The sequence below is a fragment of the Nelumbo lutea genome, chromosome 3, assembly GCF_056320005.1.
Source record: "Nelumbo lutea isolate HS-2025 chromosome 3, American lotus-T2T, whole genome shotgun sequence".
NCBI lineage: Eukaryota > Viridiplantae > Streptophyta > Magnoliopsida > Proteales > Nelumbonaceae > Nelumbo > Nelumbo lutea.
Window position 1 is genome coordinate 104,996,493 of NC_142686.1, and position 25,647 is coordinate 105,022,139.

General features: G+C 36.1%; 1 protein-coding gene across 1 annotated transcript; it reads right to left on the reverse strand.

Moving 5' to 3' along the window:
- Nucleotides 1–1,199: 1,199 nt before the first annotated feature.
- Nucleotides 1,200–1,640, reverse strand: LOC148867345 (uncharacterized). Its single transcript, XM_088976478.1, has one exon. It carries the CDS (start codon nt 1,638–1,640, stop codon nt 1,200–1,202), a length of 441 nt encoding a protein of 146 aa, XP_088832604.1.
- Between the last annotated feature and the right edge of the window lie 24,007 nt (nt 1,641–25,647).

Genomic DNA, 25,647 nt, shown 5'->3' on the forward strand with positions numbered 1-25,647 from the left:
GCATGCATGTAGTGTGTTGGGCAATCAACACTTTGCTTGAACAAGGTGCTCTTCATTACCCTCAAATCATTCATAGTGCATCCAAAGGTTTCTTGTGATCCAACTCATCAATATTGGTCAGCCATCAAGGTCTTCGAGCCTGTAGGTGCCCGAACCAAGAAGGGTGTCTCTCCGTAGGTCAAGCTGAAGGGTGGAGAGCCAATCTCTACAGGTACCATTGCTTCAACTCCGTTGGTCAAGCTGAAGGGTATCTCTCCAATGGCTATCCGCAGAGTAGTCCTATATGCCCAAATTATGTTCAGCAGTTCTTCGACCCACCTCTCCTTGGCCTGGTCTAACCGAGTCTTTAGGTTGTGCAATAAGATTCAGTTGGTTATCTCGGTTTGCCCATTGCTCTAGGGTCGGTGTATGGCGGAGGTCCGATGATCGATCTTTAGGTCGGAGTAGAGGGCCTTGAACTTTCAATCGGTGAACTATGTCCCGTTGTCTATGATGAGGATGCGTGGAATACCGAATCGGTAGACAATACTTTGCTAGAAAAAGTTCGAGGCCTTATGCACAGTAATGCATGCCAGAGCTTCAACTTCCACCCATTTGGTGAAATAATCCACCACCACCAGGAGGAACTTTTTCTGAGCAACCGCAGTGGGGAAGGGGTTAAGGATGTCCATCCCCCACTGTGCAAACGACCATGCGCTGGTAATCGGCTTCAGGGGGACTGCAGGATGATGATGGAGATTGGAGTGTCGTTGACAACTGTCACATTTCCAAACTAACTGGGATGCATCTAGCTTCATCGTCGGCCAGAAATAACCTTGTTGGAGAGCCTTGTGTGCAAGGGTGCGTGCGCTCGGATGGTCTCCGCAGATACCTTCATGGATCTTCCTAAGGATGTAGTCTGCCTTGGATGGGGAGAGGCATTTCAAGTAGGGGAGAGTGTGTGAAAGGAGGTAGAGTTGACCTTGGATAAGGCAATACCGAGCTGATCTATGCTGGAGTCTCTTCGCTTCTGCTCGATCTTCTGGAAGTGTACCTTCTCGGAGATACTGTGCGATGGGGTCCATCCAGGATGGACCGTGTTGTATCGGAAGGATGGAGAGAGTTGTTGGTGCAATGCTCAGTTGGGCCAGTGTGTCCAACCGTGTTGTCTTGTCGAGGTCGATTTTTGGAGAGCCTGCTAACTTGGATAGCGCATCAGCTCATATGTTCTTGGCTTGAGGGATTTGTTGGATTTTGAAGTACACAAGTTGGTGGATGAGCTCTTGCACCTTCTGTAGATTACTTGCCATTGTGGGCATTTGTGTCTCAAATTGTCCTTGGATTTGGTTGACTACCATCTGAGAATCACTGAAGGCTTCTATTCTCCAAGCTCTTGGGTCTAGGGCGAGTCGTAGTCTGGCGATCAAGGCCTCATACTTAGCCTTGTTGTTGGATGCTTTAAACTCAAAACTGAGAACATGCTCTAACATCGTGTCATCTGGGCTAAGGAGAATGAGGCCAGTCCCCTTGCCTTGCTGATTTGATGAACCATCCACATAAAGGGTCCATACTTGCGAAGGCAGTGCAAGATCCTCGGCGGTGAATGTGCATTCGGCAATGAAGTCACCAAGGGATTGAGTTTTGATCGTGGGCTGGGGCATGTATTCGATGTTGAATTCACTTAGCTCTATGCTCCATTAGATCAAGCGATCAAATGCTTCTGGCCTTTGGAGGACTTGTTTGAGTGGTTGATCGGTGAGCACTCGAATACTATGGGCCTAAAAATATGGCTTGAGCTTTTTGGCTGAGGTAACCTGAGCCTGAGTCATTTTTTCCAAGTTGGAGTATCGGGTTTCCGCACCACTGAGGACTTTGCTGGTGTAGTAGATCGGCCTCTATACCTACTTTTCCTCCTTAACCAGCACCGAGCTGACGACATCATCCCCGACCAAGAGGTAGAGCAATAGCTTGTCCCTTGGGCTCGGCTTGGTGAGGAGAGGTGGTGAGCTCAGGTAATGCTTTAGTTCTTGAAAGGACCGTTTGCATTCCTCTTTCCACTAGAAGTCCTTCAGTCACTTAAGGGCTTTAAAGAAGGGTAGACACCGGTCCGCGGATTTGAACATGAACCTGCTAAGGGTGACTACTCTACCGGTGAGTCGTTGCACATCTTTGTGAATTTGAGGTGATTGCATGTTGAGGATGGACTGGATTTTCTCTAGATTTGCCTCAATCCCCCTGTGTCACCATGAACCCTAGGAATTTACCTGATCCGACCCTGAAAAAGCATTTTGGTTGGATTCAGCTTCATCCTATACTTCTTAAGGGTATTGAAGACTTCTTTTATGTTGGCAAGGTGGTGCTCGGCCTTTTTGCTCTTCACTAGCATGTTGTCGACGTATGCTTCCACATTTTAGTCGAGCTGATCTTGAACACTTCATTCACCATCCGTTGGTAAGTGGCGTTGGTGTTCTTGAGGCCAAAGGGCATCACCTTGTAGCAATATAAGCCGTTGTCAGTGGCAAAAGTTGTTTTCTTCTGGTTATCGGGGTGCAATCGGATCTGGTTGTACCTCGAAAAGGCATCCATAAAGCTCAGGAGTTCATGGCTTGTCATTGCATCAACGAGTTGGTCGATCCTTGGTAGAGGAAACCTATCTTTGGGGCAGGCTTCGTTTAGGTCGGTGAAGTCGATGCATACCCTCCACTTCCCATTGGCTTTCTTCACCATTACCACATTGGCCAACCAATCGGGGTATTTGACTTCCCGAATGATGCCGATGTCGATCAACTTTTGCACTTCGTCTGCGATCACTTGCCACCGTTCTGTTGTGAAGCTCCTTTTCTTCTGCTTGACAGGTCAGTAGCGGGGTCGGCGTTCAGGCGATGTGTGGTGACTTTGGGGTCGATCTCCAACATATCCGCCGCCGACCAGGCGAACACAACAGCATGGTCCCTCAGTAGCTACACAATCTCTTCCCGAGGCGATCATCTTGGAGAGAGATAACCTGGACTGTCCTCTCAGGATCTTCTTCGTTGAGCGGCACTTAGATGAGGTCTTCGACAGGTTGGCCATGTTGTGCTCTCACCTCGTCCCTTAGATCATAAGCTTCTGCCATTAATGTTTCCGCGGCCGGGCTTGGTCCTTTGCAAGAGAGCAAGTAGCACTGCCGCACAGTTCTTTGGTCTCCACGTGCTACCCCTATGCCATATTCAATGGGGAACTTCAAGGCGAGGTGGAATGTGGAGGTCGTAGCCTGCAGAGCATTAAGGGTTAGCCTACCGAGGATGATGTTGTATGAAGAAGGGCAACTAACCACGATGAAGCCCACCTTGGTCGTCGTAGTAATGTCACCATCTCCGATCAGTAGGGGAAGGTTTATTCTCCCTGTGGGCAGGAGGGACTCCCCAAAGAATCCCATCAAGGGAGTGTTGACAGGGGTGAGGCACTCTTTGTCAATGCTGAGCTTCTCAGATGCCTCCTCGAAGATTACATTGGCAGAGCTGCCTATATCAACCAAAATCCGTCGTATCTCGAAGTTGGCATCATCGGCTGTGATTACCAAGGCATCGTCATGTGGGGTCTGAACCCCCTAGAGGTCATCGTCGATGAATGTGATAGATTGGTCGCGCTTCTTCTTGTGCCCCCGGTTGTCGATCTCACACAGTCATGCATACTTCTTGCACCCCGAGCTACTCCCCTCTCTTGCGGTGATTCCTCCTGATATGACATGGATCACACCAGCAGGGGGCTCAGGGCGGTGGTTGAGCATTCTCTGCATGTTGTTCCTCCTGTGTCGGCTTCTCCCTTTTGTCGACGAGCCTGCCAAGGTATCCGCGCCTGATTAGGTCTTCAATGTGGTTGCGCAGGTCGAAGTAGTTCTCCGTGTCGTGGCCATGATATCTATGGAACTCAAAATACTTGTTGCGGTTCCTTTTGTTGCTTTGCGTTTTCATCTTCTTAAGCCAACGAATGTAATTACGATCACAGATTTGCATCAGGACTTTAGACCGCGGCATGTTGAGCAGCATGAAGTTCCGATAGGTCGGCGGGGGTGTCCGTGTCTATGATCGGGTCAGAAGTCTTGCCTCTTATGGTCCAGGTCTAATCTTTCTGACTTCCGCTCCTCAGTATCTCTCCTCTTATTGTCGGGCCTCTCTTTCTCGTCTCGTAGTTGTGTTTGCGCTTCTTCTGCATTGATGTACTTCTACGCATGGCTCATCAGCACAATCAGGGTTTGCAAAGGGTTCTTGGAGACGAAGAAGTTGAATGGGGATGGGCGGAGGCCGTGTTGAATAGCGGTGACAGCCATAAACTAGTTCAAGTTTCTGACCTGTAGTGCCTTTTTGTTGAATCTCGCCAGGTAGTCCCTGAGAGATTCGTTTTTCCTCTATCATACATGCATGAGGCTAGCCGAGGTCTTCCAATGGTTTTGACTGGCTATGAACTATGCACGGAACTAAGTTTCCAACTGCTCCCACGATGCTTATGAGCGTGGAGGTAGAGAGAAATACCCGATTAGGGTTGGACCTGTAATGGTGGCCACTAGGGCTTTGCACATCAGGCCCTTAGAAGATCCGTGCAACATTAACTGAGCCTTTAGTGCCTCGATGTGGTCGGCGGGATCAGTGTTTCCATCGTACTTGTCAAGCTGAGGTGCCTGCCATCCGGTGGGAGGTACCTCATCCACAATCTCCTGGGTGAAAGGTGGTTCCTTGGCAATGGACACAACTGGTTGTGCGAGCTGATCTATAACCGGCATCATGCTTCTTTGGCCTTGGCTGCACTCTAGCTCTTCCTAGCACTGTCGAAGTTCTCGAATCTCATTATCCCTATGGTCCGGGACGATGGTGTACGTTACCCTTTCGTTCTTGGGGTGCGCGTGCGGTCTTTCACGGAGCTGGACTCGACAACGGAGACCGAATGAGGTGGCATTCATCACCCGTCCTACTATGAGAGGGGGTGGAGGGGGCCGACCTTCTTGTTGTGTCATGCTTTTCTTGGTTGAACTGCGCTACACCCTTGTTCGAATGATGCACTTTGGGGTCCTTGAGGCGAGGATCATCCTTCGTATGCGTCAAGGCATGAGGGGGGACGGTCTTGCTGGGGACGATGGCACGGGTCCTAGGTTCTACATCATTTCAAAGATCTTGTCGACCTTTTTTTGCATTGCTTGGAACTGCACCGGATCAACCACGGTTGGAGGCTATGGAATTTCTTGGTGCAGAGGGATGCAATGCTGAGACTCACAAGATGGGGATCGGCCTGTTGATCATTTGGGCTGGTTCTTGGTCATCTTGATCGCTTTTTTGATTGCGCGATGAGGAATGTAGGATTTTCGGGAATGGCTTTTGTGCGTTTCTCACAAATGGCGCCTATTTGATGCTGCTCAACTTGAGGTTGTGCATGAACTGAGGAGAGAAACCAAATAGTCCTTGCTGGCAGGGTGGGGCCGAGTTACAACAATGAGGCCGCGCTTCAAGACCTACGATCAAGAGAGGAGATGTCAGAGGCCCGAGGAGTTATCCCCAGGTAAATACTCCAATGCTCAAGTCAGTAGGAGGTGGTAGGTGGTCAGGCCGAGCTATGAGGATGCTAGTCCGATCTAAGTAGCATTACGGTTGTCAAAAGTTGGATCCCTTACCTTGAGCATGAACCACCTTTTTATAGTCGAATATCCATGTCTTGGTCGGGTTGGGCTTCCGGGGTTGTTGGGTTGAGGTTAGCTATCGAAGTATTCGGGATGGAGTCTCATTCCCCAGCGAAGTCGTCTTCCTTACTCTTCTTTATCTGTAGTTGTGCTCATCCGTGTGACGTGTAGCTGATATAGCTGAAATGATAACATAGGGGGGCCACAATAATAGCGTATCTTAGCCTAGCTATGCCGACATGGTCGGGCAATGACTGGGCGGCCACATGTATCTCAGAACTAGCTCAGCCATGACCCGAAAAAAATTTAACAACGAAAAGCCCTTAAATAGAACTCAGGTTGTTCAAAAAAGAAATAGCAACTTCATGCACTTGAAACTTATTCTAAGTAAGAGATAGACCCAAAATCAAATGAAAAAACCATAAAAAGAAATAATTTTCAAACTATGCCAATCATATAAATGATCTACCAACTTAAGAAACTTATTTCCACAAAAGCCTAAAGGGAAAAAAAATCTAAAAATCGAAAGGGGGAGGGAGGGGAAAGGAAATAAAAGAAAGGAAACAAAGGGTGTAGCCATGGATGTGTATAGTTAAATGCCCAAGCTATCAAAGTGTATGTGTGTGAAGTTTTTGCATGCAAGAGATCCCATCATGCAAATAACCACTATTTGAATAATGAGTTTTGAGTCAAAAAGTATTGTTTTTGAAATAATACAATTCAGCTTCAAAGAATTAATTGTTTGAATGAGTTCTAAACCGAGAAGTTAGGTCCAACAAGTTCCACAAATCCAAATTTAAATGATTCTTAAAATTATAAATATATATATTTTTTAAATTAGACCACTTTACATTCCAATTTGAGATCAAAACAGCCTCCTATAACGTCTCATAGTACATCTCCGCTCTGTATCAAGAAAATCTCCCGATGATAATATCGGAAATGATGATATCATTATTGGGGCATGTTCCTAATGAATGGCGAGAATATATAGTGGGACTTTGTGAGGGACAATCTTGTGGGAGCTGATTTGAATTCTTCCAATTTTCCAATTTTCAGGTCAGCAATTCAACTGTTCGGGTTGAGCAAGTAAAATGGTTGAGTTTGTGAGATGGTGGGTATGCATTCAATGATTAAGAAATAAATTCATAGCTAAAAGCGCACAAGCAAGACCAATTATAAAAGCGAGACCAAGTCTTTGCAACGATATCAACAGAGCAAGACCTCATGAGGCTGAAAGAGATCAAGCATCGTCTGACCGAATATGATGACGTCGTGGCACTAGGAGAGATAAAACCTCGCCTAAAATCTGGTTCATTACAAATAGACCTGATCCAATCCAATGTGAATCCATTACAAATAGATCTGGTCCAATTCAGTCCAGTGAATATTTTAGACCATTTTGGACTGATTCAGAGACTGTCCAATTTGTTCAAATTCCTATTAATTTAGATTGGTTTCAACTCAAATCTGATCCATTGTCACCTATATTCTTATCTTCTACGAATGGACCAGATATTGGTTCAATCCAATATAAATTCCTTATGAACGGATCAGATCCAATCCAATATTTCATATCGGTCCATCCAGTTCATCCAAATTCAATAGATCTTATTGGTCCTTCCAAATGGATTTTAATTTGAACGGATTTCAACCCAAAACCGGTCCATTGACCCCCTAGTCACAAAGAATGCTTTACGAGGCAAGAATTCATGAACCTAGCATAAAGCGGATCTACCATCTTGTTGACCTCGTGAGGGTGCTAGACCTTGCAACCTCGCAAGGCTGAAACGAAATCAAACCCTAAAGAGCTTCTGAACATGTGCGACCCTACGAAACTTCATCACTTAAGGGTTGCTTTGAGAATAACAGACACATTATTGTTGTTCTAAAGAAAATAAAATTAGAATAGAAAGTTGAGTAATACTTGGTCTGCAAGCAGTGATTGGACATAATAATTTGAGTCCTAGAATAGGAGAAAACAAAATCTAACAATGAAAAGCCTATAAAGAGAAAACATGTTTTTCAAAGAAAGAAATAGAAACTTCATGCAACTGAAACTTTTTCCAAGTGAGAGAGAGAGATCCAAAATCAAATAAAAGAGCCAATAAAAAGAAGGAATTTTCAAATAACACTGATTATATAAATGATCAACTGGCTTAGGAAACTTATTTCCACAAAAGCCTTTGAAAAATAATTGGAAATAGAGGGAGGGAGGAAGGGATGGAGGGAGAAGAAAGTAAAAGAAAGGAAACAAAGGGTGGGACCTGCAAGAGAGGGGAAAATATTAAAAGAAAGAAGAAAGTTAGGTGGGCCAAAGACTCCCAAACTATAACTTGGCTCCGACATTGAATGTGCACAAATAGATCATGCTTCCAGAGTGTGTAGAGTTTTTGCTTGGAGGAGAACCTATTGTGCAAAACTAAATTCTTTACAATACAAAGCCCTTTTAATTGATACCACACTAATTTTCATAAATCCTAACTTAAGTGATTCTTAAAATCACAAACCGTTTTTCTTAACGCTGTATTTGGAGACAATGCAAATGGAGTGTAAACCCCGATTCAGGATAAATTTGGCAACATTACATTTATGCATTGGCAAATGACAGATCAATGCATATTTACATTGATAATAAAATGTAAAAGTACATCAATAAAAAAGAAGTAAATTTGCATTCAAGTGGGTTTTTGATAAAAAAAAAAGAAAAAAAATAAAAAAACATATACTTTATTGAAATTCATGTTTGCATCCATTACAACTAAAATTCTGTTTGGTAAGAAGGTAAATTTGTCAGTGCAAAACTAACCCAATTTTACAATTTATATGAACCGTTTTATACTCTACATATTTACATTCACACTTATTTGCATCATTCCCAAACACGGCCTAAATTAATCCATAAACCAAACTGCTTTACCTTCTAATTTTTTGGTCAACAGTTCAACCATTTAGATTGAGCAAATGAAATGGTTGAATTTGTGAGATAATGGATATACATTCAAGGATTAAGAAGTAAGTTCACAACTGAAGGTGCATAGGAAAGCGAGTCCAAGGCTTCATAACAATATCAACAAAGCAGGACCTCACAAGACTAAAAGAATTCAAACTTTATCGAACCAAATATGGCCTCACAAGGTAAGGAGATATTAATACGTGCGATTTACAAAGAAGCTCTTGCAATGTAGGAATTCACAAACATAGCGCAAAGTGGATCTTCCATCTTATTGACGTCATGAGCATTAGACCTTGCAACCGAAAGGCTGAAACAAAATCAAAACCCAATGACTTTGCAAGGGTTAGAAACCCAAAGACCTCAACATGTTCCATCTTGCAAAATTTCAGCATTTAGGCTGTGTTTGGAAATGATGCAAATAAGTGTGAATGCAAATATGTAGATTGTAAAATGCTTCATATAAATTACAAAATTGGGCTAGTTTTGCACTGACAAATTTACCTTCTTACCAAAGACTTTTAGTTGTAATGGATGCAAACGTGAATTCAAATAAAGCACATGCTTTTTTATCAAAAGTCTACTTGAATGCAAATTTACTTTCTTTTTATTGATATACTTTTACATCTTATTGTTAATGTAAATATGCATGGGTTTGTCATTTGTCAATGCATAAATGTAATGTTGCCAAACACTGACAAAAGTGAACCAGAGTGCAAATTTACCCTAAACCAGGATTTACACTCCATTTGCATTGTTTCCAAATGGAGCCTTATGGATTTTTCTGAGAATGAAAAATGTGTGACCATTGTTCCAAGAAAACCATGACCGGTTGTACATGGTAACCATACTAACACATGCCACTTTCCCATAGTAGGGCCTCAAGAATGTGCTCTAACAAACATGTGGCCCTTAGGAAAAGTGTGGTTAGGAGAGAGAAATGTGGGATCTGCTTCGCCGCCAACAGTTGGGACTAAGAGTATCCCAACTCTTGGCAGCCATGGATGCAACTTGCCTCTTGGATTCTATAAATAATCAAGCAAGCAAGACATGGGGGATTCATCCAGACATCAATTCATTCATCCCCTATTATTTGCTCATTCTTCCAATCCCAAACTTAGTCATTTTTTAGGCCTTTCATACTCCATCAACCTAAGGCAATTGGTATGGATTTTGTTAAGGTTGTGTTTGGTTGCAGTGCAAATTTATTTCCACTAGTACAAATGCATGGGAGTGCAAATGTAAAAAAAAAATGCAAATTCTTGTTTAATTTTGTTTGGGATTTTACTTTATTCTGTTTCATGTCTTGATTTACTTCATTTGTACTACAATCAAACAAAATAAGCTAAAATTTGAAACAAAAATAGGTCAGAATTTTCACTTAGATCATTTGCACTACCATGGTTTTGCATCAGTGCAAATTTATTTGCATTGCAACCAAACATAGCCTAAGTTGCAATTGCTTTATTTATAGGGCATCACAAATCCTATGATATCTAATGTCAATGTTAATGGCACTCTCATTATTTGAGTAAAAAATATAATTTCCCTACTTCAACCCTAATTCTTGTAGGAGTCTCTTCATCCACATCAACTCTTCGGTTGCCTCTATAATAGCTATGAAATTTGCTTCATTGGTGGACAAAGCAACACACTTCTGAAGCTTAAATTGCCATGAAATTACTCCCCCTAAGAAGGTAGCCATCCAACACAAACTTTCCATTTTTAAAACTCAAACATGCTTTAAAGGTTTCTTTGAGCCTCTGAGGTATCTCATTGTGTCACCGATATGGATCTTGTAGGTATCTCACTGTGGCCTAGTCCCTTTTCCATGATTTTAGAGAAATCTTCTTACAACTTCAATGGCATGAGTGAGGCCAAGCCTTGTGCATACCATTGCATACATCAAACTTCCCATGGTTGATGCATAAGGCATACACTTCATTTTTCCTTTTTCTTTATCGGTTGTAGGACATTACAAAGAGCTTAATCTAAAATGACATGCTAGTAGAATGCTAGCTGGCTTAGCTTTGCTCATGTAGAACCTTTTTAGTACCATTTCAATATACTTTTCCTAAAACAACCAGAACTTTCTATTTTTCCTATCTGGAGAATCCTCATTCCTAGAATTTGTTTAGTTGATCCCAAATCCTTGATAACAAAATATTTGCTCAGCACCTTCTTCAGCTTTTCAATCTTTTTAGCATCTTGGCCAATGATCTACATATCATCGACATATAGAAGAAGGATGATGAAATAACCATAAAAAAAGTATCTTTCCAACACATAGTGATCAAAATAGATTTTTTGTATCTATGGTCTATCATGAAAGACTCAAATATCTTGTACCATTGCCTTGGAGCTTGCTCTTGCTTACTCCATAAATATTTTTTTCAACATGCATACCAGATTTTCTTTGCCCTTGACTTGCTTCATATATATTTCCTTTCCAAATCACCAAGAAAGAATGTTATTTTCACATCGAGTTGTTCAACTTCTTTATTCATGCTTGCAACCATAGTAAGAACCACCCGAATGGAAGACATCTTTACAACTAGTGAAGAAGTCTCTTGGAAGTTAACCCTTTTCTTTTGGCTAAAGCCCTTTACCACTAGTCGAGCCTTGTATTTGGGCTTTGCATCACTACCTTCAGCCTTCACTCTAATCCCCTACATATTCTTGAGTGCCCTCTTGTCTTCAGGAAACTTAATGAATTCATATGTATGGTTTTTCTCATCTCACTTTGCATTTAATCATTCCACATTGTTCTTATGAGACATAGCATCTTCAAAACTTTCTGGCTCATCTTCATCAATGACTAGTAGGCATTCGTTAGGAGGGTACATTCTAGAATGTTGTCTTGGCCTTATAGATCTCCTCAGTTGTTGGTTACTAGCAAGTTCATATGATTACTGCCTTGGGGATTCGGCTTGCATTGAATTATCACTTCAGTTGTTTTGTTTGCGAGATTCCTTACTTCTGTTGTGCTTCTCCCCCTTTTTCAAAATACACCATTGGTAGAGGACTTGGAGTTCGACTCACATAATTTTCTTATACAGACCTAGGCTTCTTTTTCTTCTCAAGGTATTCAATAGTTTGTCCTTTAAAGAATACCATATCCTTTCTTCTGATGATTTTCTTATCTAAAGGATCCTGCAACCTATGACCAAACTCTTCATACCCATATCTATGAAGATGCATTGTTTTGCTTTGCTATCAAGCTTGGGCCTTTCATCCTTAGAGATGTGAAAAAAAAAACCCTTCTGCTAAAGACTCATAGAAGTGTGTATGATACATCCTTCCCTTTCCAAACTTGCTCTAGAACATCACCTTTTAGTGGAACAAAGGGCGAAAGGCTGATTAAGTCCACTACAATCTTCATAGCTTCCCCAAGAGCTAGGAAATTTGGAATGAGAAAGCATGCACCTTATCCTTTCAACAATGTGTGATTCATCCTTTCTACTACTTTATTCTGCCAGGGTGTCTTTGAAATGGTCTTCTCTAGCTCAATTTCTTGCTAGTTTCTCTTTTAGCAATAGCATGAAAAGCTTAAAAATAGTCAACATTTGGTCTTTGGATTTTAGGGTGTAAACCCACACCTTATAGAACACACGTCAACAGGAACAAGGTCAAGAATATTTTGACTTCGATGCAAGGTAAACCTTTAGAAATAGAATTTATGTTGTTTTCCCACCAAACAGTCAAAAAAGGATTTTAGATGCATATCTTTGGCAATAGGAAAAACTTCATGCATCGCAAGGGTCTCAAGACTCTTCTCACTCATGTGGTTAAGTCTCTTGTGCCATAGCTCAATGGAGGAATCTTCCATAGCATTTACCTCCCTGTTGTAGCTCGTTGTTTATGTGATATAGAGGGTATTCACTTTTTCACGTTTGCATAGCACTAAATAACTTCTAGTGAGCTTCTTCCTCTTTCTTTCACCAAAGTAGCTAGAGTATCCATCATCTTCAAGTCAACCAACAATGCGCCCAATAAAAAGGAAACGGTTCCACGAGAAGCTCATGCCCGTTACAAGAGGGATTTGACCACTAGTGCCTATAAGAGGCACTCGTTTCTACTTGAAAATGTACACTTGATCACACACTCTCAAGCTCTCTCAATTTCCCAAAGAACTCTCAAACACTCTCTTATTTAAGCATCAGAGTGCCCTCCATGAGTTAAGACAACCCGGGCACACTAGTTCTCCTTCTTAAAGAATATTTCAGCTCGACCACCTTTCAGCTCGGCCCTGACCAGAAAATATCCAAATCAAAGTCCAAGTCATCAGATACAAGTGAGCTTCCTGGTTGTGCAACATCATCATATAATATCAACATTTGCAAACATTGGTTGCCCATATCTTTTAATCTTAAATCCAATCTACAAGTTAATGTGTTTAGAGATATGCTATAAAAAAATTCTAAATCTAAACGTGTTTTCATCTATCTGCCTTTTTTTATTATACTAGTGGAATGGCTCGTGCGATGCATGGAGTATTTGATATTGATGTTGATATTTGACTATGCTTTTATATATTGGGTATAGATTTGTAATCTATGTTATTTTCTTCAATTTTTATGATTTTCTATTTTTTGTAAATTTTCTATGTATTTCTTTGTTTTTTATAATTTATTTTATTTTCTTCATTTTATGTGTTTTTTCATAATTATTTTGTAATAACATATATAATGGGAAAAATAGAAATTTGAGGGTAAAGTTGGAAAGTAAAATTAGAGTGTTTTGACCAAACCAATTGCACCATTCTCATTTTTCAGTGTGATAGTTTCTATGATTTTCTATATTTTTTGTAAATTTTTTATGTATTTCTTTGTTTTTTGTAATTTATATTGTTTTCTTCATTTTATTTTTTTCATAATTATTTTGTGGTGACAATATATATAATGGAAAAAATAGAAAGTTGAGGGTAAAGTTAGAAAGTAAAACCAGGGTGTTTTGACCAAACCAATTGCAACATTCTCATTTTTTAGTATACAAGATAAGATATACATGGTATAGAAATTTTTATGATTTTCTATATTTTTTGTAAATTGTTTGTGTATTTCACATTCTCATTTTTTTAGCATGGTATAGAAATTTTTATGATTTTCTATATTTTTTGTAAATTGTTTGTGTATTTCACATTCTCATTTTTTTAGCATGGTATAGAAATTTTTATGATTTTCTATTTTTTTGTAAATGCTTTTGTGTATTTCTTTGTTTTTTTTTTTTGTAATTTATATTGTTTTCTTTATTTTGAGGAGAAAGGTGCATAGGATAAAGAGACATCATTTCTATTTCCTCCTTCCTATTGTGAAGTAAGGGGAATGGATAACATATACACTATACAGAGAGGGGTTTAAAGAAGAGAACTGGGGTTTTAGAATTTATTTCTTCGCTTCATGTGTGAATGATGATATTTGGCTTTTTGCCTCATGACATCCTGCTCATCAATGGTGAGACTGTTATTTACATATCTAACGGCTAGTGCTTGGATATAGGTTGATCTTGATTTGTTTTTATTCGGATTTGAATTGAACATCCATCCAATTTTTGTAGAAGAGTCTAGATCTCTTGCCAACAAAACACATTCCAAACCCCTACGACCCTACCAAGTACAAAACCCCTACGGTATTACGTTGGTAGGGTGTTAGATTATTGGACTGGCTTGAAGATCATCGAGAAAAAAACATCCTAAAACAAATCAATAAAATGAACTTGAAAGCATTTCCCGATCCAATACAACTTATTATGTTAACGTAGACAATCGAAATAGTGGGGAAATGGGAAAAAATACCTGAAAAAGTAGGGAGAAAACCAAAAATGGTTTCATTTAATCATCTAATTGATTGTTCAATGATGAAAATAGAGATGTAGAAAAAAATCCATTTCTCCATTCAATTTGAATTCGTGGGTTTTGGGCAAACCATCAGATACTTGACACATGTTGGCTCTAATCAATGAAGAGGTTCATCAGGTAGGCCTGGCGTGAGTAAGCCTGTCAATGATACATGAAAATCCGAGGCCCAATTCAACATCCAATCTGATTATCTTGGATTTAGATCACGTATTTATGTAATCGGATCAAATTCGGATGTTACAATCTACATCCAATTAATAATCAAATTGGATTTTGATTTGACCCAATATGATTTGATTAAAATTTGAATATGATTATATTATAATATTTATTAATTTTAATATATAAATTCTATATAATTATATTAAAATTTATAAAAATATATTTTAAATTTTATATTATAAATGAATTTATATACAATAAATTTAGTATGTTGTATTTATATTAATTTACTATATATAAAAGTTGAAAAATAAATAATTTTAATTTTACTGGTATTTTAGAGAATTTAAAGTGGAGTCAGATTAAATTCGAATCTGATATGAGTTTGTTAGGATTCAAATTCGAATCCAAGTCTCTAAGTCCAATCAAATTTTGGATCAAATTTGAATGTAGTTTCTTAATATTCGGATCGGATGCGGATTTTGCTACATACAATCAGAATTCGATGATTGTAGCCCTATTGAGGAGAAGATCAAATAATGCCTAAGGGGAGAGAGAGGAGTAGGTTCCATAGGGGTTTTATTATTATGTTATTTGTTAAAAGCATGAACTATTAACTAAATAAAATTGGAAAAATAAAAAACTATTATTATTTTATTCATTTTATCCAATTACAAATGTTAACCATTAATTAAATAAAATTAGATAGCTAAAAAGGGTAAAAATGGAAAGTAAAAATCATGCTTTTTCATGAAACATTGTCACCATCCTCACTTTTATAAATGGTACAGACAACATTCTCATTTTTTAGTATGGTATAGAAATTTTTATGATTTTCTATATTTTTGTAATTTTTTTTTGCATATTTCTTTATTTCTTCTGTAGTTTATATTGTTTTCTTCATTTTGAGGAAAAAGGTGCGTAGGATAAGAGAAATTCCATTTCTGCTTCCTCCTTACTACTATAAAGTAGGAGTGGATAAAATATACACTATGCAGAGAAGGGTTTAAAGGAGAGATTTGGGGTTTTTGGATTTATGTCTTCGCTTCATCTGTGAATGATGACATTTGACCTTTTGCCTCCTGTCGTTCTGCTAATCAATGGTGGGCTGTTATTTGCATATCTAATTCTTAGCATTAGGATATAGGTTAATCCTGATTCATTTATATTCAGATTCAAATCGAACATCCATTCGATTTATATAGAAGAATCAGGATCTCCTACCAACAAAATGCATTCCAAACCCCTATGGCCCTACCAAGTACAATCCCTATGATATTAAGTTGGTAGGGTGTCAGATTACCAGATTGGTCCAATGATGATCAAGAAAAAACACCTAAAATGAATCAATATAGTAAATGTTTGGCATCGATGCTATAGTTGCAGCACGGTGCCTTTTTTTGTTTGGAATCGTTGCTGCCAGGTAGAACATTTCCTTGAGCAACAACAACTTTTTCTGTTTGGTACAAATGCTCTAGAAAAAGTTTTCTGCACTTCTACCCATTATCCACTACCATAGCACTGCCCTGTTGGCTGCAACAAGCTGCAACTCTAAGAAATGCCAAATTTGGCATTGCTCCTAGCCATGCCTTCCCAATTTCCATGGCGTGGCTTGGAGCACCATTTTCTATGGAAAAATGGTTCCAAACATATGGCTGTTTCCCGTAGCACCATTTTTCCTACATGGCGCTGATGTGGCACCGCTTTCTAGAGCAACAACAACGGTTCCAAACAGACGCATAATGAACCTAAGAGCATTTTCTGATCCAATACAACTTATTACGTTAAGAGAGACAATTGAAAAAAAATAGTGAGAAAAAAAAAGCTTCATTTAATCATCTTATTGTTCCCTGATGAAAAGAGAGAGGTTGAAAAAATCTATTCTTCCCTTCAATTCAAATTCGTGGTTTGGGCAACCCATCCGATACTTGACACGTATTGGCTCTAATCAATGAAGAGGTTCATTAATTAAGTAGGTGCTTCGGGAGAAGATCAAATAAGGCGAGAAATAAATTCCACAGTAGTCTTATTGTTATTTTATTTGTTTTATCCAATTACAAGTGTTAACCGTTAATTAAATAAAATTGAAACATAAAAACATAACAAAGGGTAAAAATGGAAAGTGAAAATCAAGCATTAAAATAAAAAACATGATAAAGGGTAAAAATGGAAAATGAAAATTAGGCTTTTTGACAAAACATTGTCACCATCTTCATTTTTACAAATGATGAGATACAGAGATCATCCAATTACAAGTGTTAACTATTAATTAAATAAAATTGGAAAAACAAAAAAAATAATAAAGAGTAAAAATAGAAAGTAAAAAATCAGGCTTTTTGACGGAACATTGACACCATCCTTATTTTTATAAATGGTACAGATACAGATATTATATATATATATATATATATATATATATATATATATATATATATATAATTCAGGCATTTTAAGAGGGGTAGGATTGAAAATATGAAGTCGAAAAAGGGGTAGAATTGGAAATATAAAATCAGCATTTTAAGATGAGATAGGATTGAAAATATGAAATCAGAAAGGGGTAGAATTGGAAATGTAAAATCAAGGTGTTGGACGATGTATGCTCATCCATTTCTGTTTTTATAAATGGGTAAGATATATGTCCTTTTTTATACTTTTGCATTTTTATTTTTACTTGCCTTGTTCTCTTCCACCATGCTCCAAATTGTGCATTGATAACAGCTGCAATGACAAGTATGAGAGAGCTGAGATGCACATGTGGGGACCCCACAGAGCATGCCCAGGGGGTGCTCATGTGATCTAGAGACGGAGAGGCTGCAACTTGGGTTGGGTTAACCTGAAAAGAGCCTGAAAACCAGGGTTAGGTTGATTGGGTTAGAATTAGGTAAAGCATGAATCTGATCTAACTTTAGATTGGGTTAGGATTGAGGCTTTGACCAACGCAATACAACTTAATTTCATATTTGCATGTATTAATATTATATATACTAGAAGAGTTGAAAAGATCCTATGTTACATTTGGTTTCTTAACTGGATTGGTTGTAGGTGAAGTTGCTTTTTTTTTTTTTTTTTTGCTCCAAAGGAAGGGGCTACACAATAAGGGATAGCCCATTCTAACCTAGGTGCAGGCAAGATTTAATCCCAAGTCTCCACTGTTATACCTTCGGTTGTAGGTGAACCAACTTAAATAGTAGCACATTTAAATTTATATATTTTAAAATTCAAAGAAAACACAAAATTATGAAAGGATTGGAAAGCAATATGAGGAATATGACGTGGGGAGTACTTCTATGTGGAGTGGATTCTGTAACACAAACACACACATGAAATCATAAAAAGACCATCAACACTTAGCTTGTTGGGAGACATCTTTACATGTTTTGAAGAAAACAATTGTTTTAATTTTTTCATGCACTAGTGGAAGAGAACGTGTAAATCATGTGTATATATAATGTTATAAATATATGGGTATTATATTTATAAAATTAAAAAAACATTATTTTCTTCATCAAAAAAAAACACGGAAAAAGATTCTCATTTTTAGGAAGTAGATTGATTATTAAACACTAAACCAATAATCGATATCAATGTGATCAGGATTGTTTATAAACTTAGCCAATCGATTGCTTTCCGATGGCCATTACAACAATTATAAAGTTATAACTACTACCTAGGTTACAAAAAGATTGATCCCTTATATGTGATTATATGATAAAATTGACCATTGCCCAATAATTTTTAGGGTGAGAATCTTATCAAATAGTAGGGTGGGTCTCAACCCCATCATATGCATCATGCATCAATATGACAAATGGTTTATAGCAGAAAGACCTTTATAAGATTCAAATTGCTGTGGCATGTGGATGGACATCCATATCCATATTAGAAAGAGGAAAGAGGGGAAGTGACGAGTCCGCAAAACTCCTACAAACCTCCTTCTCCCCTCATCTCTCACACATGTTGCTATTTAATTTTAAATTAAATATTATATATAATATGTATTATAGGTGTCATTAGGGATGATAATCTTGACCCCAACCCATTTGATTCATCCAATCCACCCATACCCATCTAATCTATTGGCGGGTCAATATGGGTCGAGTAACCCATTAGGGTCAGTAGAATAGGGTCAGGGTGGGTTGGGTCACATGGGTCAAGATGGATTGGGTCAAAGTCAATTCCATCTATACTCGCCAAATCTCAGAAAACAACAGTTGAAGTGACACAAACTCAGACCTCCTAACACGTCTATATATCATTAGAATTCCAAACCACCATGCCACATTTCATTTTGAGATTAAAAATGAAATAAAATAGATTTTGTTAACTTTCATATTCACATGCAATTTTATACAAAAGCACTTCTACTTAAACAATTTTATAAAGTAATTTTATGAAAAAGACTTTTACGAAAGCACTATAAAAGTACTTTTACACGAAAACACTTTAAGAAAGTACTTCACGAAAACACTTTTATGAATGCATAAAAGTACTTTTATAAAAGTACTTTTATGAAATCACTTTTACACAAAAGCACTTTTATGAAAATACTTTTATGAAAGCATAAAACCACTTTTACAAAAGTATTTTTATACAAAAGCACTTTTATAAAAGTATTTTTATACTAAAGCACTTTTACAAAAGTACTTCTAAGTACTTTGCTACTTTCTGTATTTTTTTGTATTCTCTGCATTTTTTGCAATTTTCTAGTATTTTTCTATATTTTCTGAAATTTTCTGGTATTTTCTACAATTTTTGGTGCTTTAACGCATAATTTTTGCATTTTATGGTGTTTTAATGCATTTTTGCAATTTTTTGTTATTTTTTATATTTTCTGATTTTTTTACAAAAGTTCTGAATTTTTTGCAATTTTTAATATTTTTTGCATTTTTCGTAATTTTCTGATTTTTTTGTATTGTTCTAAAATTTCTGCAATTTTTTAGTATTTTTTGCATTTTCTGCAATTTTTTACTATTTTTGTATTTTCATGTATACAAGTTGATCTGACTCGTTTTTGTCACGTGACAGTCTTAAGAGAGATTATTCTCTCAAAAGTTATTATTTTAGGTATACGGGCCGTTTTGACCCAGGCTTGGATTTTTGATCCTCAGACTGGTCTCGAATCCTAAAAGTTGAGCTTTTTTTATTTTTTGGGCTGAGCTTGGGCCTAGCCTTAAGATAGCCTGAGGCAGGCCCAACTGTATACATTTATACATACATATGTGTAACAAATAAATATATATATATTTGTATAAATACATATATATATATATATATAATTTTAGAATGAATTCATTAACTAACCAGAATGCATCAAATTACAATACAAGTTAAGTTCAAATTAAAAAAAAAAATCAGACTTAACTTCAGGTTCGATCTAAATATGAACCTTAAACCTAAATTTTAGGGTCAGACCTAGATTGATAATAAACCCGACCCAAATCGCCCGATTTGCACCCCTCCTACAACAAGCCCCTTTGTGAATCGAGTTTCTGGGGTCAGAACCAATTATTACTGACAGACTTTTAGTTCCAAATTTTTCTCTATCTTCTAAAATATATTATATCTGTTCCTTAGGGTCTTAATTTTTTATTTCTCTCTTATTTCCAACCAAACCAAACCAAACATATTTTATATATGAAACGTAACTATTACAGGCTAATCATGAAAAATATATATTAAACATTAGATACCTTTCTCATATGTAAGTAGCCACAGCGATACCGATAATCATACCTCAAGATGTAGGCCCCAGCCCAGTCTAATTGGGTCACACTGGTTTAGGTATGTCGGCTTGACCCAAACCATCGACAGACTCTAATCTTAGCGTTTACTGCTATAATGCTATAATGGTGCACACTGAAAAAAAAAAAAAAAAAAAAAATTGAATGCTCTACAGCGCCATTCAGACCAGAATCCATTAAAAAATCAGAAAAAGAAAAATCCAAAAAACTTTGCAATAAGACTGCTCAGAAGGAGAACATGCAGCCTCAGCTTCTACCACCCATCGCGAACTAACACTGCCAAGAACGTAGTGAATGGAACCCACCATTTGATGGGCCCCTCCCAGCTCATAAGTGAACATGATCCAATGATCTATGTTGTGATTTAAGGAGTTCATTATAATTTACTGTTTCGAAGTATGATGTGTAAAATGAATTCTCTTCTTCATGTCCATTAAAAGAAGAATAAAAAAGATGTCCACTCTTGATAGGATCATTTTTTCTCATTTCTCATTTCTTGCCTACAAATAGTTCCCACATAACATTAGGATGTATTCTTTTTTCGGATTTTGAAAGGGGAAAAAATTGGTTAATGGGATTTTGGTTCCTATTGGCTAAGATTTTCATGTTCTTTTTTTTTAGATTTATGTAGAAACCAGGAAAATCTTATTTTCTGAATACCCATCTCTTAGGTGGATAAATAACTTTCCCACATAGGAGGAAAGTTGCCAATATTTGAATAGGATACAAACGTCATTTTTAATAATAAATTTTTATGACTAAAATGGTTATCATCTTGAGAAATAAAAGAACATGAATAAATGCACTTACCTAAATAAGTGTTTCTTAGAAAAAAATTTACCCAGATAAACTACATTTATCCGGATAAATAACTTACCGGGGCCTTAAAGCATCTCCCCATGAATGACAAGAGAGATACTTCCAATATATAATCACAGTATCTCATGAGCAAAGATGTGAGAACAGTTCATGAATAACAGATCCGAATCTTTTTTTCCACGTATACAAAAGAAAACATTAAACACAGGAATAAGGATAAAAATATCGATATCTAATGTATCGTATCCATATTGGTCCATACAGATATGCTTGCATATATTAATACTCATAAAATTTAAAAATTTGAAATTTCAGAAAATATCAATCGTATCGATATGAATATTAATATTTTAATCCTTGCACTCAACTAATATATCCGTGTCTGGCTAATTCATGACTTGTCATCACATCTTATGTGGCTCATGGACAGTAAATGTGGGGGGCCAAGGAGTTCCACGCCAAAAAATACAGATTAGGATAAAATTATTGAGTTTTTTGTCGTAGCTTTGGAGGGCAAAATAACTCACAGATCATTGATCTCAACTAAAGCATTAATTTTCTCTTTTTTTTTCTTTTTTCCCCCGATAAAAATAAATATTAAAGACTACTGATAATCATTGCATGTCCCCTTTTGATGTAACCGAATTTTTAATTAAAAATATTACTTCACTAGAGCCAAGAGATGTGGGTCTCTCCGGACCTCCGGAGTAGCTCCAAAGGAAAGGTTTCAGTGCTCGACTTATTTTTCTCGGTCGGAATCGGAAAGACTGGTAGATGAGGCATAAAACCGAGAAAAGTGTTACAAAAGTTGGATAAATAAGAGCAAGCAATATATTCCATGGTTTTTAAAATTGAACCGGTTAGGGGTCCGGTTACCGGTTCAAATGGTCTTATCGTTTGATTTGAATGGTCGATTCATTCTGACAAAAAAAATAAAAAGATAAAAATTTAAAAAACAGTCAAAACGGTCCTAAAAGATAAAAATTTGAAAAACGGTCGATTCAGTATTTATTGACCAAAATCAATGGTTTTAAGAAAAAAAATGGTTTTGAGGAAAACGAAACCGATCAAATGACCAATTCCCAATTTTTCTGATCCGACCATACCATCCGATCCACTCTGGTTTTGAAAACTATGATATATTATTCTATAGCCACCACCAGGCAACATATCAAGACATCATTATTCTATAGCCACCACCAGGCAACATATCAAGACATCGTGATGATGCCTTGTTGGTGTTTTTACGCAATGCAAATAAGGTTGTCATCAGTATGTTATATATAGACTTCCATTATTTTGGATTCAGATGTCATGAACTCAGATTTTGGCAGTTAAATAATTAGGGCTTAAGCTGCTGTTCTTTTGGTTTGGTTAGATGTGTAAAGTATGAAAAGTAGTTTGCTTTTAAGACCAGGCAATACAGTAGAATTATCATCGATACCCTCCTATGTCCAATCTTGTTGACATGGGTCATTTATATTGTCAAGATAAATTTATCGTTATATCTTTATACTAGTGGGTCAATGGCTTAAAACTTATTATTCTATGGACTACATAATCCAAGAGTAAAGATGGCAATTTTTCTCATTCCCATCAAGTACCTGACCTCCCCAACCAGGCGGGGATGTGGATGAAGACTATGTTGGCGAGGACAGTATGGAGATGGCTCAATGAGATAATAGGAATACCTGATTGGGGACAGGGAGTGAAGTCCATACCCCACCCAACCCTAATTATATATATGAAATATGTGTATATATATTCTATTAAATATATAGTATTATTTATGGTATTTATAAAATTATATATTATATAAATATATATATATATATCAAAATTTATTTAAAATGTCATTTGCATTTTATTTTTTCATTTATTTTAAATAAATACCATTATGAAAGCAAACTTTTAATTAAAAAAATCAAGGATTCAGGTCTCCGATGGGGAATCCATCTTCGTCAAAGATCAAGGATGTAGTTTAATTTTTTCCCAACAACGATCGGGATCAAGACAGTGACTAATTTAAAACCCAAGGTTGGGATGGGGAGTATGATCCCTACCCTGACCCCGGCCATTGCATTCCTACCCGAGGGGTCATCCCCCAAACCCATAAGCATAGTTCCAATAATTGCTAAAAGATTACAGTAAATATCAAAATTACTAAAAATATAAATAAGAATTTTATATTTATCGAAATTAATTTTCCATTGGAAAAAATAATTATTATATGACAATATCATTAAATATTAATAAATGACCAAAATTATTGAAAATATCAATAACTACTTATTATTGCTAAAAAATTACTAATAATATCAAGTATCTTTTAGTAATTAAAGTTTACAATTTGCCAAAATTAAGAAAAATTATAGTTAGGTGTTGGTATTTACTATATACTATTTAATGATACTAGTAATTATTGGAAATATCAAAATATTTCACGAATTAATTAAACTACCCAAATTAATTTCTCTAATTAATTTAATTAGGTTTTTGTTTTTAGATGGTTTGCTAGTGGGGACCCGTGCAATGTAGGGGATTTGTTAAACAAATGCTAAACAATAGAAATACATAAGAGTATGCAATTGTTTTGTATTTTTATCTTTTTAAATAATTAATATTATATATATATATACTACTCTTACTAATTTTTTTTACAATACAAAAATAACAACAATTAATTCCAGCTAGGGTTGATCATCAAACTAATGAAACCGGCCAAACCGACCAACTCGACCCAAGTTGGTCACTTTTCTAATATTTCTAGTCAGCTTTGGTTCAACAATTTCCCAACCCGACCATGTTTGATCAATTTCGCTTTGGCCAATTAGAAGTTGACCAAAATCAAATGACCAAACCATATATATATATATTTACATTTTTAATGATTTTTTTAATACAAGAATGTGGGAAAATTCCCATATTTCTTAGTTTAAAATATTTTATATCATAAATTTAATTTTTTTAAATGCCATTATAATTTTTAAAAATTTTAAATTTAGTTTTTTTAGTTTCAATCTTTAGAACAGATCGACCAAACCAAAAATTGACCCAAACCGATACAACCCGAGTTAGCTGATTTTCACTAACGAATAGTTGGTTTCGGGTGACCAACTCCCCAACTTGACCAGGTCGATTTGGTTGTTCAAATGGCCTATAATCGAGCCGAACCAACCCAAACACTCCTAATTTCAACTAAATCAATAGTATAATCTCTAATAAATAACAATAGTTCAATCTCCAATAATTATTGAAAATTTATAGCAAAAATACACAACTATTAAAAATATATTGATAATGAAAATACAATAAATAACTAATAAAAATATAATAAAATACTAAAAATATATTTAATTAGTAAATAAATAGTTTAATCTCTAATAAATTTTAACAAATATACAATAAATGCAATAAGTACAATAAATTAAATTTAAAAGGTTAAATAACAGTAGTTTAAATACAAAAAATTATTGAATTTTTTTATTAAATAACAAAACAAAAATAAATTTATAAATAATTATTAACAATATATTTATCACAAAAAAATAATATATGTTACTTAAAATAATATAAATATCTATTTTAGTATAGATAAGTATATATAATAAATATAGATTAATATTTTAAAACTATTATTAATAAATATTAATTTTCAAAGTTATTTTCTATAACTATTATTTCATATAAATGAAATTAGTTATTTAAAATATTATTTAGTTATTTAAATAAGATCATTATTTAAATTTTAAAACATTAATTATTTATTTAGTAATTTTCAATAATTAATGACAATTTGCTAATATATAACAAAAATAGAATGACAATAATTATTGATAATTTACTAACCTAGGTCCTAGTTTACCAACTTAGGTCCAACCCGAGATTAACATCTTGGGCTAGACTTGGGCTTGGGCATATTGAGCTTTATAGCACAATTTCCAGGTAGAACATATTGATAAAATTGGGTTGGGTTAGTTTAAACTACCTGAAGCTTCAACCCAAACCCAACTTGAGTTTAGGTTAGCCTTAAGTTTTTTGGCCCAAAACCTAGCTTGAAGTTCAAAAACTCAAGCCCAACTTGTGTAAAAGCTTGGGTTGAATTGGGTCAAGCTCTAGTTAGGCCCACCCAACCCAAGGTACACCCCTAGCTCCTTTTGCCTCAAATTCTTTGAGCAAAACTTATGCATTGCAAGGTCACCCTAGTAATTAATAGCACTCATTTTAAGTTATAGTTACTAATAGTAATATTAATTACTAAGAATAGTAATATTAATTAATAAGAATTGTAATATTTTGTGGTATTTTTAATTACTCATAAAAATAGTTAATTTTAATTTTTACAATTAATATTTTAAAAAATATTAATAAATTTATAATTTTAGTTAATAATTTTCAATTATGAATTAATAAATTTTATAATTATTAATTTATAAAAATATTGCTAATAATATAGATAGAGTACTATTACTAATGGTAATTTAATAAT